Raw genomic sequence first — 14,043 nt, forward strand, 5'->3', positions numbered from 1 at the left:
ACAGGCCTTGACGTACTCCTTTTCCTATTTGGAACCAGTCTGTTGTTCCATGTCCAGTTCTAACTGTTGCTTCCTGACCTGCATATAAATTTCTCAAGAGGCAGATCAGGTGGTCTGGTATTCCCATCTCTTTCAGAATTGTCCACAGTTTATTGTGATCCACACAGTCAAAGGCTTTGGCATAGTCAATAAAGCAGAAATACATGTTTTTCTGGAACTCTTCTTGCTTTTTCTATGATCCAGCGGATGTTGGCAATTTGATCTCTGGTTCCTCTGCCTTTTCTAAAACCAGCTTGAACATCAGGAAGTTCATGGTTCACATATTGCTGAAGCCTGGCTTGGAGAATTTTGAGCATTACTTTACTAGCGTGTGAGATGAGTGCAATTGTGCGGTAGTTTGAGCATTCTTTGGCATTGCCTTTCTTTGGGATTGGAATGAAAACTGACCTTTTCCAGTCCTGTGGCCACTGCTGAGTTTTCCAAATTTGCTGACATATTGAGTGCAGCACTTTCACAGCATCATCTTTCAGGATTTGGATACATATATATATATGGAATTTAGAAAGGGGGTAACGATAATCCTGTATGTGAGACAGCAAAAGAGACACAGATGTATAGAACAGTCTTTTGGACTCTGTGGGAGAGGGAGAGGGTGGGATGATTTGGGAGAATGGCATTGAAACATGTATAATATCATATAAGAAACGAATCGCCAGTCCAGGTTCGATGCAGGATACAGGATGCTTGGGGCTGGTGCACTGGGATGATCCAGAGGGATGGTATGGAGTGGGAGGTGGGAGTGGGGTTCAGGATGGGGAGCACATGTACATCTGTGGCGGATTCATGTTGATGTATGGCAAAACCAATACAATATTGTAAAGTAATTAGCCTCCAATTAAAATAAATAAATTTAAATTAAAAAATAATAAGGAAAGCTAGGAAGGAAGCTGCCCAAGTCAACCGGGTCTGAGCTAATTCCTCACCCTGAAGTATGATGGCTCTGCAGTGGGACCGGGGATAGGTTTCAGGGAAGCCTTGTTCAGGTCTGGGAGTTGTGTTTCTGGGCACCAGCCTTGCCCAGGCAGGCCCCAGAGCCATACCTCCCTGCTGAGGTCTCAACACTTCTTCTGAATGCTACCCTTGTCCCCACTGGCTGCCCTTAATTTGACATATGTTTAGGCTTAATGACATATTCCAAATGTCTATGAAGTGGCTTCTGCTTTGGGACGTTTAGGAAAGAGATCACAAAAGACCTGAGAATTATAGAAGGTGAAACTTGAGGGATAATTCAGTGAGAACCACAAACTATTATCATTAACCTGTTTAGCCACATTCATTTTGTTTTTTTTGTTTGTTTGTAGCATTATTCTACTATTTTTAAAACTTTCTAGAAGAAATAGTATTCTGCCCCTAAAAATTGAACGTCATCATCAGATTTTGGGTCCCTGATGATTTGATGGTAAATACTGTAGTAGTATAATAATAAAGCATTTCATTTTGAAGGTTATCATTGCCCTTACCCCTTCACTTTGCCTTTCATTAGGGTTATCTCTGGCTGATTATGCATAATGACTTAGAGAAGGACTTTAGAACTAAATGGTTTGATGTAAATCATCTTCATTAGTAAGATTTAATTCAATTGTTAGATTTTTTTTTAATGATCTATTTCTTATGAGGAGAAAATGTTTTATATCCTGAAGACACTTCATATATAAATAATAATGTTAAGATGTACTGTCAAGCAATGCTTCTTCTGTTTGTAAATGAGGACCTCCACAAATTATTTTTCCAAGGCTGTTTTATTGCTTTTCCTCTTGCACTCAAACTATAATGCAGGTGCAAACAACACATTTACTAAACTATGTATAAGCTTTTTGGCTTCCCAGGTGGCACAGTGGTAAAGAATCCACCTGACAATGAAGGAGACGCAAGAGACGTGGGTTCAATCCTTGGGTGGGTAAGATCCCCTGGACTGGGAAATAGCAACCCACTCCAGTATTCTTGCCTGGAAAATTGCATGGACAGAGGAGCTTGGGACTGAGCATGCACACACTAAGTTGCATATACGCTTTTGCATGCTCAGTCGTGTCCAACTCTTTGTGACCCCAAGGACTATAGCCCACTAGACAAAGATTCCCCTGTCTATGGAATTCTTCAGGCAAGAATACTGGAGTGGGTTGCCATTCCCTTCTCCAGGGGAGAACCCAGGTCTTCTGCAGTGCAGGCAGATTCTTTACTACCAGGGGAGCCCATATAAGCTTTTAGATCCATTTTATTGGCTGCTTCCCTTTCTTATTTCTTGTCCATGTAGATACACATTTGAATGAGTGACCAACAGTTACCATTGTCAGACATTCCCCCAAAATAAACGCTAAATGTATGAAAGTGACTGCAGGATCACAATTGCAGAAAGAGACTCTTCTACAGTAAACTTAAAGCAGCATCTAAATAGGAGTAGGGTGACCCAAGGAAAATCCTCTGGTTTATTTTTTGTATTATTCCAACTGATGTTACTGGGTTGCCTAGTTGACTCAGTGGTAAAGAATCTGCCTGCCATTGCAGGAGATGCAGAAGACAGGGGTTTGATCCCTGGGTCAGGAAGGTCCTTAGAGAAAGAAATTCAACCCACTTATTCTTGCCTGGAGTCCCATGGACAGAGGAGCCTAGAAGGCTGTATAGTCCACGGGATTGCAAAAAAGTTGGATACGACTGAACACCCATGCCCACAACTGGTGTTCCTACCAATGCTGAAGACACAAGTAATCCCTTATTGGGATATAAATATTTGGATGAGAATCAGGCTAGTCTGAGGACCACTTTTTATGGTTTATCAGGAGGCTTGGGTTCAATCCCTGAGTTAGATTCCCTGGAGGAGGGCACAGCAACCCACTCCAGTATTCCTATCTGGAGAATCCCCATGGACAGTGGTGCCTGGCAGGCTACAGTCCATGGGGTTGCAAAGAGTTGGACACAACTGAGTGACTAAGCACAGCACAGACCTTAGCTCATGTGACAGTTTCCATATGTAAAGTGGAGAAATTACTGCTTTATTCATAGCTCTGTAGTTTACTGAAAATGTGACCACGTGAGTAACTAAAGAGTTACTATATGCTATTAAGTTATGTACAAGAAAATAGTGGTGGCCTGTTCATTTGTTGACTGATCATTATATTTATAGAATATTTGGATGACTATAGAAGAAAAAGTAAAGTCTTAAGGGAGTAATCTAGTTTAGAGGACAAGATTAGTATGCTACTTACATTACAAATATGTATATGCAAGAATGTAGAATCTTGATATTTTCAGGTCATTCAGTAAAATAGCAGTTCTAAGCTATGACATCAAAACACACGTGTGTAGGGCGGTAGATATAATGAGTGATTTGCTACTAAAAATAAGTAAAAAAAATTGGTGTATGATTAACTTTTTTTAAAAAATGAGACAGTTCAAGCTGAAGCCATTGATAGTATATAATTCTCTCATGTTTAATATTCCTGAGTGCTTTCTTAAGCAGGAGTTCCAGGTTTGGGAGGAATTGTGTATGTGTAAATACTACTATGTAAGTATCTATTTTTATATTCCTTTATTTCATAGTTGGAAAAAGCATTGATCAGCTGTCAAAAGAGATGCTCTTTACCTTGTATACCTGCTCAGGTGGGTGCCTGTTTCTGAGCAGGGAACGTAGCATCCAGTTTAATTAGAAAACAAAATAAATGTGCTGCCAACTAATCATATGCTGTAAAACAGGCTACCTAAACTTTACTGAATATTTACATTAATGTTTTACTGCTGCCAATCAGAAGAGGACCTGACCAAGCCTAGTTCCGTTTGAGGATGCTTTTTTTCATGAATTTAAATGATACTAATCTTGAGTCTGTGTTTTTCATACTCAGTAAAGTGCTGCAAACTTTATAAGTAAGTCGGGAAATCTGAAATCTATAGTAACATTGAAGATGTGAGCTGGAAGAGTCTTTTATTGGAGGAAGGGGAAAGTGATAGGAATGGGGGACATTTTAAAGGAAAATTGTGAAGTTTAGTTTCCACCATGACATGAAGTTCTACAAAGTGTTTTTGAATTTTGGTAATTAGGAACCAGATAGTGGGCCTTCAAGGTGGAAAGAATGATTTTTTTTTTTTTTTTTGAGGAGATAGGAGAAAAATCAAAGAATGTCAGAGCTTTCTATGCTGCCAAGTAAAAACCCATCTTTCTCCTTTGATCACTGTTTACTCAAGTGCCAAATTATGAGGAAATTAAAAATCTCAGACGATTATATAAAATTGCTGAAACCGGTAATTTCCACTTGACTTAACGATTTTTAGCAACCCCTCAAAATTGGTATTATGTTCATCTTTCCAAGTGAGGAAAAAGAGGTTCAGAGATGTTACAAAAGATACTCAGCGTCACACAGCTAAATAAACTGAGGCAAAAAGATTCAAACAGAGGCTTGTTCGGCTCCAGGCCAGATCCCTCAGTGAGAATCAGAGAAAGTCATTGTTAGCCCTCAGTTCTCTGCGGCTGACTCCCTTGCTTATTGGGTTACTTGTTTTCTATGTACTTCCTGCAACTCGGACTTGCAAGGGACACTCTGTGTGGTTCAGTTGAGTGGTTATATACTTACTACTTAGTACAGCACAAGGAATTCAATAAAATTTTAACTTAAAAAAAAAATGAATATGCCATTAAGTATGGACCTGGCAGTGGAAACTGAGCCACTCCACTCACATTTCCCTTATTTGTCACACTGACCACAGTCCCTTTTTCTTGGTTTTCTCAAACACCACAAGTGTCCAAACACCCCAAACAATACACGCAATGAGTAAGGATGGTTGATATGAGGGGTTTTGTATAACCAGAGGCTATTCCATAATGCTTGCTTGTAGAAATGCTGACATAATCTAAACGATGCCAAGAAAAAACCTGCTGAGACGTGATTTTTTCTTCTTCTCTACTTTTTTAACCAAAGTTCCTCTAAAACAGTAATAGTGAAAAGAGTAAACTTGATTAAACTTAGTGTTACCTCCCTACTACCCTTCCTATGATCCAGTGATATGTGTGTTTGGTTGGCTTATGCATCTGACTGAATCTTGAATTTTATATACTCTCCTGAGACTTTTATTTTCCATATAATTTGGCACTTGACTAAAAAGTGATCAAAGTAGAAAGATGGGTTTTTACTTGGTGGTTTGCTACTTCCCACAAAAAAGAATGTTCTGGCCTTCAATATATTTGTTTTGCATCTAGGAGGTGGTAGGGCTCACTGTCTTTTAATCACTGGGTTCATTTGAGTAACCTGAGATGACTGGCCTTTGAATTTTGATTTATTTTTTAAACCTATATACTGTTGCTTTAGCTCAGTCAGTAAAGAATCTTCCTGTGATGCAGGAGACCTGGGTTCAGTCCCTGGCTCTGGAAGATCCTCTGGAGAAGGAAATGGCAACCCACTCCAGTATTCTTGCCTGGAAAATCCCATGGACAGAGGAGCCTGGTGAGCTGTAGTCCATGGGGTCGCAAGAGTCGGTCATGACTGAGCAACTACACCACCCCACTGCTGCTTGGCCAGTGGCGTGTACCCGTGAGGATTCTGCTACGCTGCTTACTGTGACAGTGATAAGTGAGCCACTCTCTTCTCTTCTGTCCTTAAAACTTAAGTGGAAGAAAGTTCACAGACGCCTTTATGTTTTTGTATAAAACATTTGTCCAGACTCTTTATCAATTATAGTTTTCATTTTGTATCTTTCTTTTATTATCTTGTGCAAGTTCTTCCTATCTTATTTTCCAGTGATGATTTAAAGACTGACCAAGTGTTTTGAGGCTCTGAATAAAGCAAGATACAGTCTTTGTCATTCAGAACTCTGTATTTTATTGCATACTATGTACGTATATATATATATATATGCAGAGTACATCATGTGAAATACCAGGCTGGATGAATCAGGAGCTGGAATCAAGGTTGCTGGGAGTAATATCAACGGGTTCAGATATGCAAATGATGCCACTCTAATGGCAGAAAGTGAAGAGGAACTAAAGAGCCTCTTGATGAGAATGAAAGAGGAGAATGAAAAAGCTGGCTTAAAACTCAGTATTCAAAAAACTGAGATCATGGCACCCGTCCCATCACTTCATAGCAAATGAAGGGGGAAAAAGTGGAAGCAGTGACATTTTATTTTCTTGGACTCCAAAATTGCTGCAGATGGTGAATGCAGCCACGAAATTAAAAGATGCTTGATCCTTGGAAGAAAAGCTATGACAAACCTAGACAGCATATTAAAAAGCAGAGACATCACTTTGCAGATGAAGGTCTATATATTCAAAGCTACGGTTTTTCCAGTAGTCATAAATGAATTCACATGAGCGTTGGACACTAAAGAAGGCTGAGCACTGAGAATTAATGCTTTTGAACTGTGGTGTTGGAGAAGACTCTTGAGAATCTCCTGGACAGCAAAGAGATCAAACCAGTCAATCCTAAAGGAAATCAAATCTGAATATTCAATGAAGGACCAATGCTAAAGCTGAAGTTCCAGTACTTTGATCATCTGATGCAAAGAGCCAACTCAATGGAAAAGACCCTGATGCTGGAAAAGTTTGAGGGCAGGAGAAGAAGAGGGCAACAGAGGATGGGATGATTGGATGGCATCACCAACTCAATGAATATGAATTTGAGCAAACTCCAAGAGATAGTGGAGGACAGAGAAGCCTGTCCATGGGGTCACAGAGTTGGACACAACTTAGCGACTGAGCAATAACAGCACTCTACAAATAAAATAAGTTAACATTTATTATAAGCATAGAATATGCCTATCTACTGTAACAACTATTCATGTGTATCCTTTCAGATAAATCTGTAATTACATGAAATAGATTTTATTATCATCATACTAAAAAATAATAAATGCTCGTTTTAGAGCAGTTTTAGGTTTACAAAAAAAATTGAGCAGAAGATATAGAATTGGTATATAGTCTCTTATCCTCCTACACTTCTCTGGTTGTGTTAACTTGAACTTGTCTTGTACATGTGACAACTGATGAGCCAATCAGATCAGATCAGATCAGTTGCTCAGTTATGTCTGACTCTTTGCGACCCCATGAATCGCAGCACGCCAGGCCTCCCTGTCCATCACCTTCCCGGAGTTCACTCAGACTCATGTCCATCGAGTCAGTGACGCCATCCAGCCATCTCATCCTCTGTCATCCCCTTCTCCTCCTGACCCCAATCCCTTCCAGCATCACAGTCTTTTCCAGTGAGTCAACTCTTTGCATGAGGTGGCCAAAGTACTGGAGTTTCAGCTTTAGCATCATTCCTTCCAAAGAAATCCCACGGCTGATCTCCTTCAGAATGGACTGATTGGATCTCCTTGCACTCCAAGGGACTCTCAAGAGTCTTCTCCAACACCACAGTTCAAAAGCATCAATTCTTCAGCGCTCAGCCTTCTTCACAGTCCAACTCTCACATCCATACATGACCACAGGAAAAACCGTAGCCTTGACTAGACGAACCTTTGTTAGCAAAGTAATGTCTCTGCTTTTGAATATGCTATCTAGGTTGGTCATAACTTTCCTTCCAAGGAGTAAGCGTCTTTTAATTTCATGGCTGCAGTCACCATCTGCAGAGATTTTGGAGCCCAGAAAAATAAAGTCTGACACTGTTTCCACTATTTCCCCATCTATTTCCCATGAAGTGATGGGACCGGTTGCCATGATCTTCGTTTTCTGAATGTTGAGCTTTAAGCCAACTTTTTCACTCTCCACTTTCACTTTAATCAAGAGGCTTTTGAGTTCCTCTTCACTTTCTGCCATAAGGGTTGTGTCATTATTCCTTAAAGGCCATAGTTTACATTAGGGTTCACTCTTTGTGCTGTGTATTCTATATGTTTTTGACAAATGTAGAATGACATGTTATCTGTCATTACAGTACTATACAGAATAGTTTCATTGCCCTAAAAAATCTTCTGTGCTCCACCTGCCTTGTTTTTTTGTAATAGAGAAAGTTATAACTAATAGATTTTCAAAATTATTCTCCAAGGGCCATTTAGCTACAAAAGTGTGAGAGCTGCTCTGCCTCCTGAAATCTGTGCTCTTAACTCATATCATAGACTGCCTAATTCATCAGAATTATTTAATCACTTAGGGGATCCTATCTTGATAAGATTCTTGCTAATTCTTACTAACTTCAACAAAGGGTAATATGTATAGCAAGTATTTTGCTTGTGCTTTCCTTTGAAGTTAAAACACTGTGAGAAATCTCGCAGGAGAATTTTTAATGTTTAATTATTGGATATTTGACAAAATGTTTCTTATAAATTAAAGAGGAGTTATTGACATAAGTAGCATTAGTAAAGTGAAAGAGAAAGTCAGTGGTCTGATCATATAGTTATCACTAGCTGCTGGAATAATGGGTGAGTAAAAGAGCAATAGAATGAGCTCTTTAAGCAAAATGAATACACAAAAAGGAGAGGTCTTTTGGAGACATGAGTCAAAGTTGCATAAAATGTAGAATATTAGGTTAATCATATACCTCTATCTTTGGAATAATTACCTCCTTAACAGTGGTTTAAAAAATATGTATGTGAAGGGGAAAGAAAAACATCACATGAAGCTAATGTGGTACAGTGTATGAATTAGAAGGAACCATCAGATAAGATTGTTTCTCTTTCTTTAGATCCACAGCTTCCAGGCATCACCCATGACTTGCTTCCACCCAGTTAACATAGATCTTCATTTTACCCTTGACATACAGGACAGGGCTTTTTTAGGAAGCGTCTTCTTTGGACTTTTCTCTTACCTTGAGTCACCCCCTTTTTGTTACTCTGTAGGCAGTTTTGGTTCAGAAGCTACAATACGGCAAAGAATGTCTAGTTTTAGAATCTGCCTGGATTATGCTATTAATTCATGAAAAATCAGTTTATTACATATAAGCCTTTGCTCCTACTTTTTGCTTATTTTCGATATTGATGCTAATGTTTACTTAAAACTGTAGATAGGGAGAAGATCTAGCTTTAGACAAAATCCTGATTTACATATGTTGTAGTCCTGAGTGACAGCAGCAAGGATAAGCAGTATTTGCTTGAGATTCAACAAATTGTGACTTAGTTTCTTCCTATATAAAGTAAACATTAGGTCAAAATCATCTCAAAAGCTAAAATGATCATCATTCTTTACAAGGAAGAATGAATGAATGAATGTTGACAATGTAAATTGAAGGGAGAAAATAAAATAGAAAATGAAAACACATTTCCCACCATTCCTTAAAACTCATCCTTTTGGTTTCCATGAAACCATTTTTTCCTTTTTTTCTCCTGCTCTCCTGGTTCTTCTTTGTGACATCTTTGATGGACTCACTCTGTCTCTTCTTCTAATCTTGATGTTTTCCAGGATTCTGACTTCAGTCTTCTCTCTCAACACATTCTGCTCGATCATCCCATTTAGATAAAAACAAAGCACTGCTTTTTGATGATGCATACCAGGTAGACATTAGTCTACTTCATATGGGCTCAGGGGGTGAAGAATCCCTCTCGATGTGCTGCTGAATCATCCATTTTCTCTGTTTTTCAAGGGTCGTAAGAGTGAGGCTGAAAAGTTCTTCTTGAAGGCTATTGAGCTGGACCCCACCAAAGGAAACTGTTACATGCATTATGGTGAGTGGTTGATAGTTTTTTCCATGTCCCCCACAATTACAGTGAATGCTGATACGAGATTCAGGTTGCACTGATAAAGAACACTTTGAGAGGACATTGCCTTCGCCATTGCAGATATAGCCTTGAGCTGTATTCTTGCCTTCGTGTTCAAAGCAGTCATGATACCAAGGGCTATGCCTTATATTTTAGTTATTTTCATAGGACTTCAGTGGTGAAAGGTATTTTCAGTCCCTCCCCACCCCCAGCCCCCAGTTCAGTTTGGAGTTTAAATGAGATCTCATCAGCAAATCATCTCACTCCTTGCCTGATGCATGGTATATAATTAAAATATTAATATTAGTTCTCTTTTCATTCTAAATGATAATATATTGCTCACTGAATGTAATATTTTGAAGTTTTAGAGGCTTACATTTTGGCCACAAAATCTTGGAAGATTTGGAAGTACCCCAGCCTCTAAAGGCCTGAGATTGGGGTCAAGAATAAAAACTGTAGACTATAAAGGATGTGTCTTTCACTGGGTTTACCCTCAGTTTATCTTAACCAGTCCAGAATGAACTTATGTAACAAATCTGTTACACTCCACATTGTCGTTAGTAGTGAGTCATGTGTTCCGTGAGGCAGTGTATGTAGCTGGTTTGGTATCGGGTAAAATGTACTGATTTCTACCTTATTTGCATTTGCAATAGCTTTCAAGGAGCTGAAAAGCATTTACTTTTGCTGATCCCTTGGAAAAAGAATTTTTTGACCATTATTGACTTTGATGTGTTAAGTTATTATCAGGTAGTAAACTTAAAGATGAATAGGAATGAAATATCTTGAGGAAATAAAACTAATATATTTGTATAATATTAAATTCCTTCTCCCATTTTCCAGCTAGTAAAAATGAATCAGTGATGGGCTATCACTGATAGCCCATTTTTCACTGAGTGTGGAAAATGAAAATTTTGAAATGGAGGATACACTTAATTAACCATCAGTTCATTTGTTTATTTATATTGTGTGTATATGTTTATAAATGTGGGGTTGTGATGATATTTTATCTTTTCAGCATAGCACAGCATGTAATTTGATGCAACTAACTGCATCACCACCCCTGACTTTCTTTCACAATGCAGTTTTATTGCCATGTTAAGATAGTAGTCAACTAATTTAAGTTTACTGCAGAATTTAGTTTATTTTTTCAGGTTTTGTTATATGAAGTGTTTTAAATTAGGATTTTCACATGCATACTATTTTGGGTACCCCTACTGAGCTAAAGTAATTCCCTGATTATTTTCTTGGAGTGCTGAAGGACCTCTTGTCATTTTATGAAATAGATTTTTTTTTTAAATCCTATCTTTCTGCTTGCATTTTCTGTACCTCAAACTAATTCTACTTACTGCATCGTCTAAGCTTCTTTCCCATAATTTTATTATATACTTTAGATTTTTCACAACCAATTCCTTTAAACTTCATCATTGCTTCATTTGAAATGCCACTAGGAAAAAAAAACTATTAATTAATTTTAAGAGTTAGCTCCCTTATTCTGACTTTTCTGTCTTTACCCACTACTAATCTTTTAATTTATTTTTATGTTTCAATATTCTCCTGAATTTTTTTTTCCTGGGCTGGTAATAGGGAGTATTACTTGCAAGAGAAATTTTTGGATTTAGTTTTAACAGAAAATGAAATAGATTCTTTATTGTGTATGTTATTAGAAAAATAGTGATAAATGTTCTATAAATGAATGTGTGAAACTAATTCTTCTTAGTACTCTTCGGTTATTTAAAATTTTTTGGCATATAGCCATTATTAGAAGTACAGTTGTTTTCTAAGGGAGGGATGACTGCATAATTAAATATGCTTTTATGGATAGTTTCAGTATTTTTCCCCACTCTGGGATAGGAAATGGAAAGGAGTCAAAAAATGAGGCACCAAAAAAGAGTAGTTAAGGCAAAAGAACTACAAACAGACAGGAAGCCCATAACTGACTGCCTGATATTCCTATCTCACTGTGCTCAAGTTATTTTAAAATGTACATTTAAGGGAATATTAACGTTTTTATTTAGAAGAAGTCTGCTTAAAATGAGTAAAATTTAGAACTGAAAAGTTCTTTTAAATTTATCTAATGTAACCTCTGATGTACAAATCAGTAGATTGAAACCTAGGGAGATGAAGGTTTTGCCTAAGTTAATTGTAAGTAACTAAATTTTGGGTCCCTTGATAGCTGTCATTGCTTTTCTCCGATAATACATATTCCATTTCTTTTCACAGCGTTGCTAATAGACACAATTAGATAGACCCAAAGCATCTATTGTAGACAGACACAAGGTGGCTGGGTAGGTGGATGGGTATTTTGGATTTGTCAGCCCTTCTGTGCAGTTTTAGAATGTCAAATTCATATAAATCACAACTTAAAATTCTTAGTGAAGTTTTTATTAATTTTAATTTGTATAAGATGCAAAGCACTGTTCTGTTTTCAGAATGGAAGTTGTGCTATGTAGGTAATAAATAGGATGCTGTCCTTTTCAGAAGGTGATGTGATAGGAGGTAGAGTACAAGAATTCTTGAAACCAAATAGGTGAAACATCTTTGAGGAGGTGATATTTGAAATCCAAGCTGATATTTTAAATCTTGCAACTCTTTGAAGAGCCAGAAAGGAGCATTTCAGACAAAGAAACAAAGTTTAAAGGTCACAGGCAAGAACAAGCTTGTGTTCACAGCAAAGAAAGAGGCTACTATGACCAGAGCTTATTAAACCTGATGGAAAGGTGGGAGGAGATGAGACTGGAGAGGAGGCAGAGCTAGAGCCCCCAAGCCCAGGAGGCTTTTGTAACCAAGCTAAGGAGTTCACTTCTTATTTTAAGAGCAATGGAAGGAACCATGTGGTAAGACAGGATTAGAGAAGGATCAGAGTAGCACAAAGAGAACTCGATTGCAGTCTCACAGGTGAGAATGATGGTGGCTTAGGCTGGAGAGTGGTTGTGGGGACGTAAATATTTATAATGAAATTATACATTTACCTTCCTTAGAAAATTCTGAGGTAACTAACAGGAAGGACCTATTTTTCATTTTTGCACCGTCGATATCCAGCATATTACCATATCACAGTAATCACAATAAATGCTGAGCTCGGTCAGTTTTAGACTTGGACACAGGTTCCAAAACTGACTGAAAATTTGTTATGTTAAATTTTGTATTACTCTTTGTCCAAGAAGATGCATGCTATGGCTTTTATATCACTTTTTTTCCCACTTACTGGTTGTGAATATTCTTAAGGGTATTTATTATGCCCATGGATTGAATGAATAATGACACGTCAGCTTAAAAATAAAAGTTTAAATGAAATATTAATGTTGAATGAATATTTGCATAATGTAAATGAAATGTTAAATGTTGTTTTGAGTCTTTTTTTTAATGGTTTTGCAAATGATAATGAATGCAAATGCCAGAGTGGGTGAGTTTTGTTCTATTGGAAATTTGCCCTGCCTGCTGATTGTGGGGTTTTTTTGTTTTTTTTTTTTAGCTCATTAATGGTACAGGTGACTTTGGAATATGCCATCCAGTTGGGACTAGACAGAGGATATTATAGGAATTTATAGTGACTGCAATGGCAATTAGAAGGCAATATTTAAAAGTGTTATTATAATGTTATTTGTGTTTTGAACCCACTAGTTTTATGCCTTGGGTGAAGGGATTACATTAGAGATTGCCATTTTTTCTTCATGTTGACTTTCAGGAAAGAAAGCTAAGAAGATTTATAAAACTGGTTTAATAAGTTAGTTAAAATGTAGCCTATGTGGTACGTATAGTCTCTGGGATTAAGATTCATCTGTAAAGTGAAAATATTGATACGGGCTTCCAAAGTGTTTTCCAACTCATATTTCACATTGTTACTAATATATACTTAATTTCTCACTGGTTTTTCATCAGAAATTTTAAGGAATATAAAAGAAATAGGTTTCAAACTATGCTATTGGTACTAGTATAATATATTCATGTCTCATCAAACTTACAGTGAACTTCCATGTCCACATAAAATAAATCATATCTGGTCTTTATAGAATTTAATTTATTAATAAGTGAGCATTTGGTGCCTGGATGTCTCTTCTGTTCCTGTTAGCGAAGGGATTCTCCATAAATTTTCTTTTGGCTCCAACAGGAAGCTTCTGCCGAAAGAATGGTCAAGACAAGTCCCTCCTTGTTTCTTGGTCTTGGTTTGTGTTTTAAGGGATTACTGGAAAACCATTTTGTCAGAAAGAATATTTTATAATACATACTAGTAAATTTGATGTAAACTGAAAAACTAAAATCAGTATGTCTGTTATAAGGTACCTACTATGCATAAGTCTGGGACAGATGTCAAGTCATTAGATATTAAGCACCAGAGCATAAAAAAATTAAAAGGGAGCAGATTGTGACAAATTCTAA

The 14,043-nt window shown here is 37.4% G+C and overlaps 1 protein-coding gene across 2 annotated transcripts in view; it reads left to right on the top strand.

The window, feature by feature from the left end:
- TMTC2 (transmembrane and tetratricopeptide repeat containing 2) overlaps positions 1–14,043 on the top strand; it is a 421,611-nt gene that overhangs the window by 315,764 nt on the left and 91,804 nt on the right. For both annotated transcript variants that reach the window (XR_824533.1, XM_010832028.1), the window contains exon 9: positions 9,552–9,633. Coding sequence is in view for 1 of the 2 variants with exons in the window: in XM_010832028.1 (XP_010830330.1) it covers positions 9,552–9,633 (82 nt within the window). In the remaining variant the exon portion in view is untranslated. The remainder of the gene's footprint in view (positions 1–9,551; positions 9,634–14,043) is intronic.

The sequence above is a fragment of the Bison bison genome, unplaced genomic scaffold (genome assembly GCF_000754665.1).
Source record: "Bison bison bison isolate TAMUID 2011002044 unplaced genomic scaffold, Bison_UMD1.0 scf7180017864535, whole genome shotgun sequence".
NCBI classification, from domain to species: domain Eukaryota; kingdom Metazoa; phylum Chordata; class Mammalia; order Artiodactyla; family Bovidae; genus Bison; species Bison bison.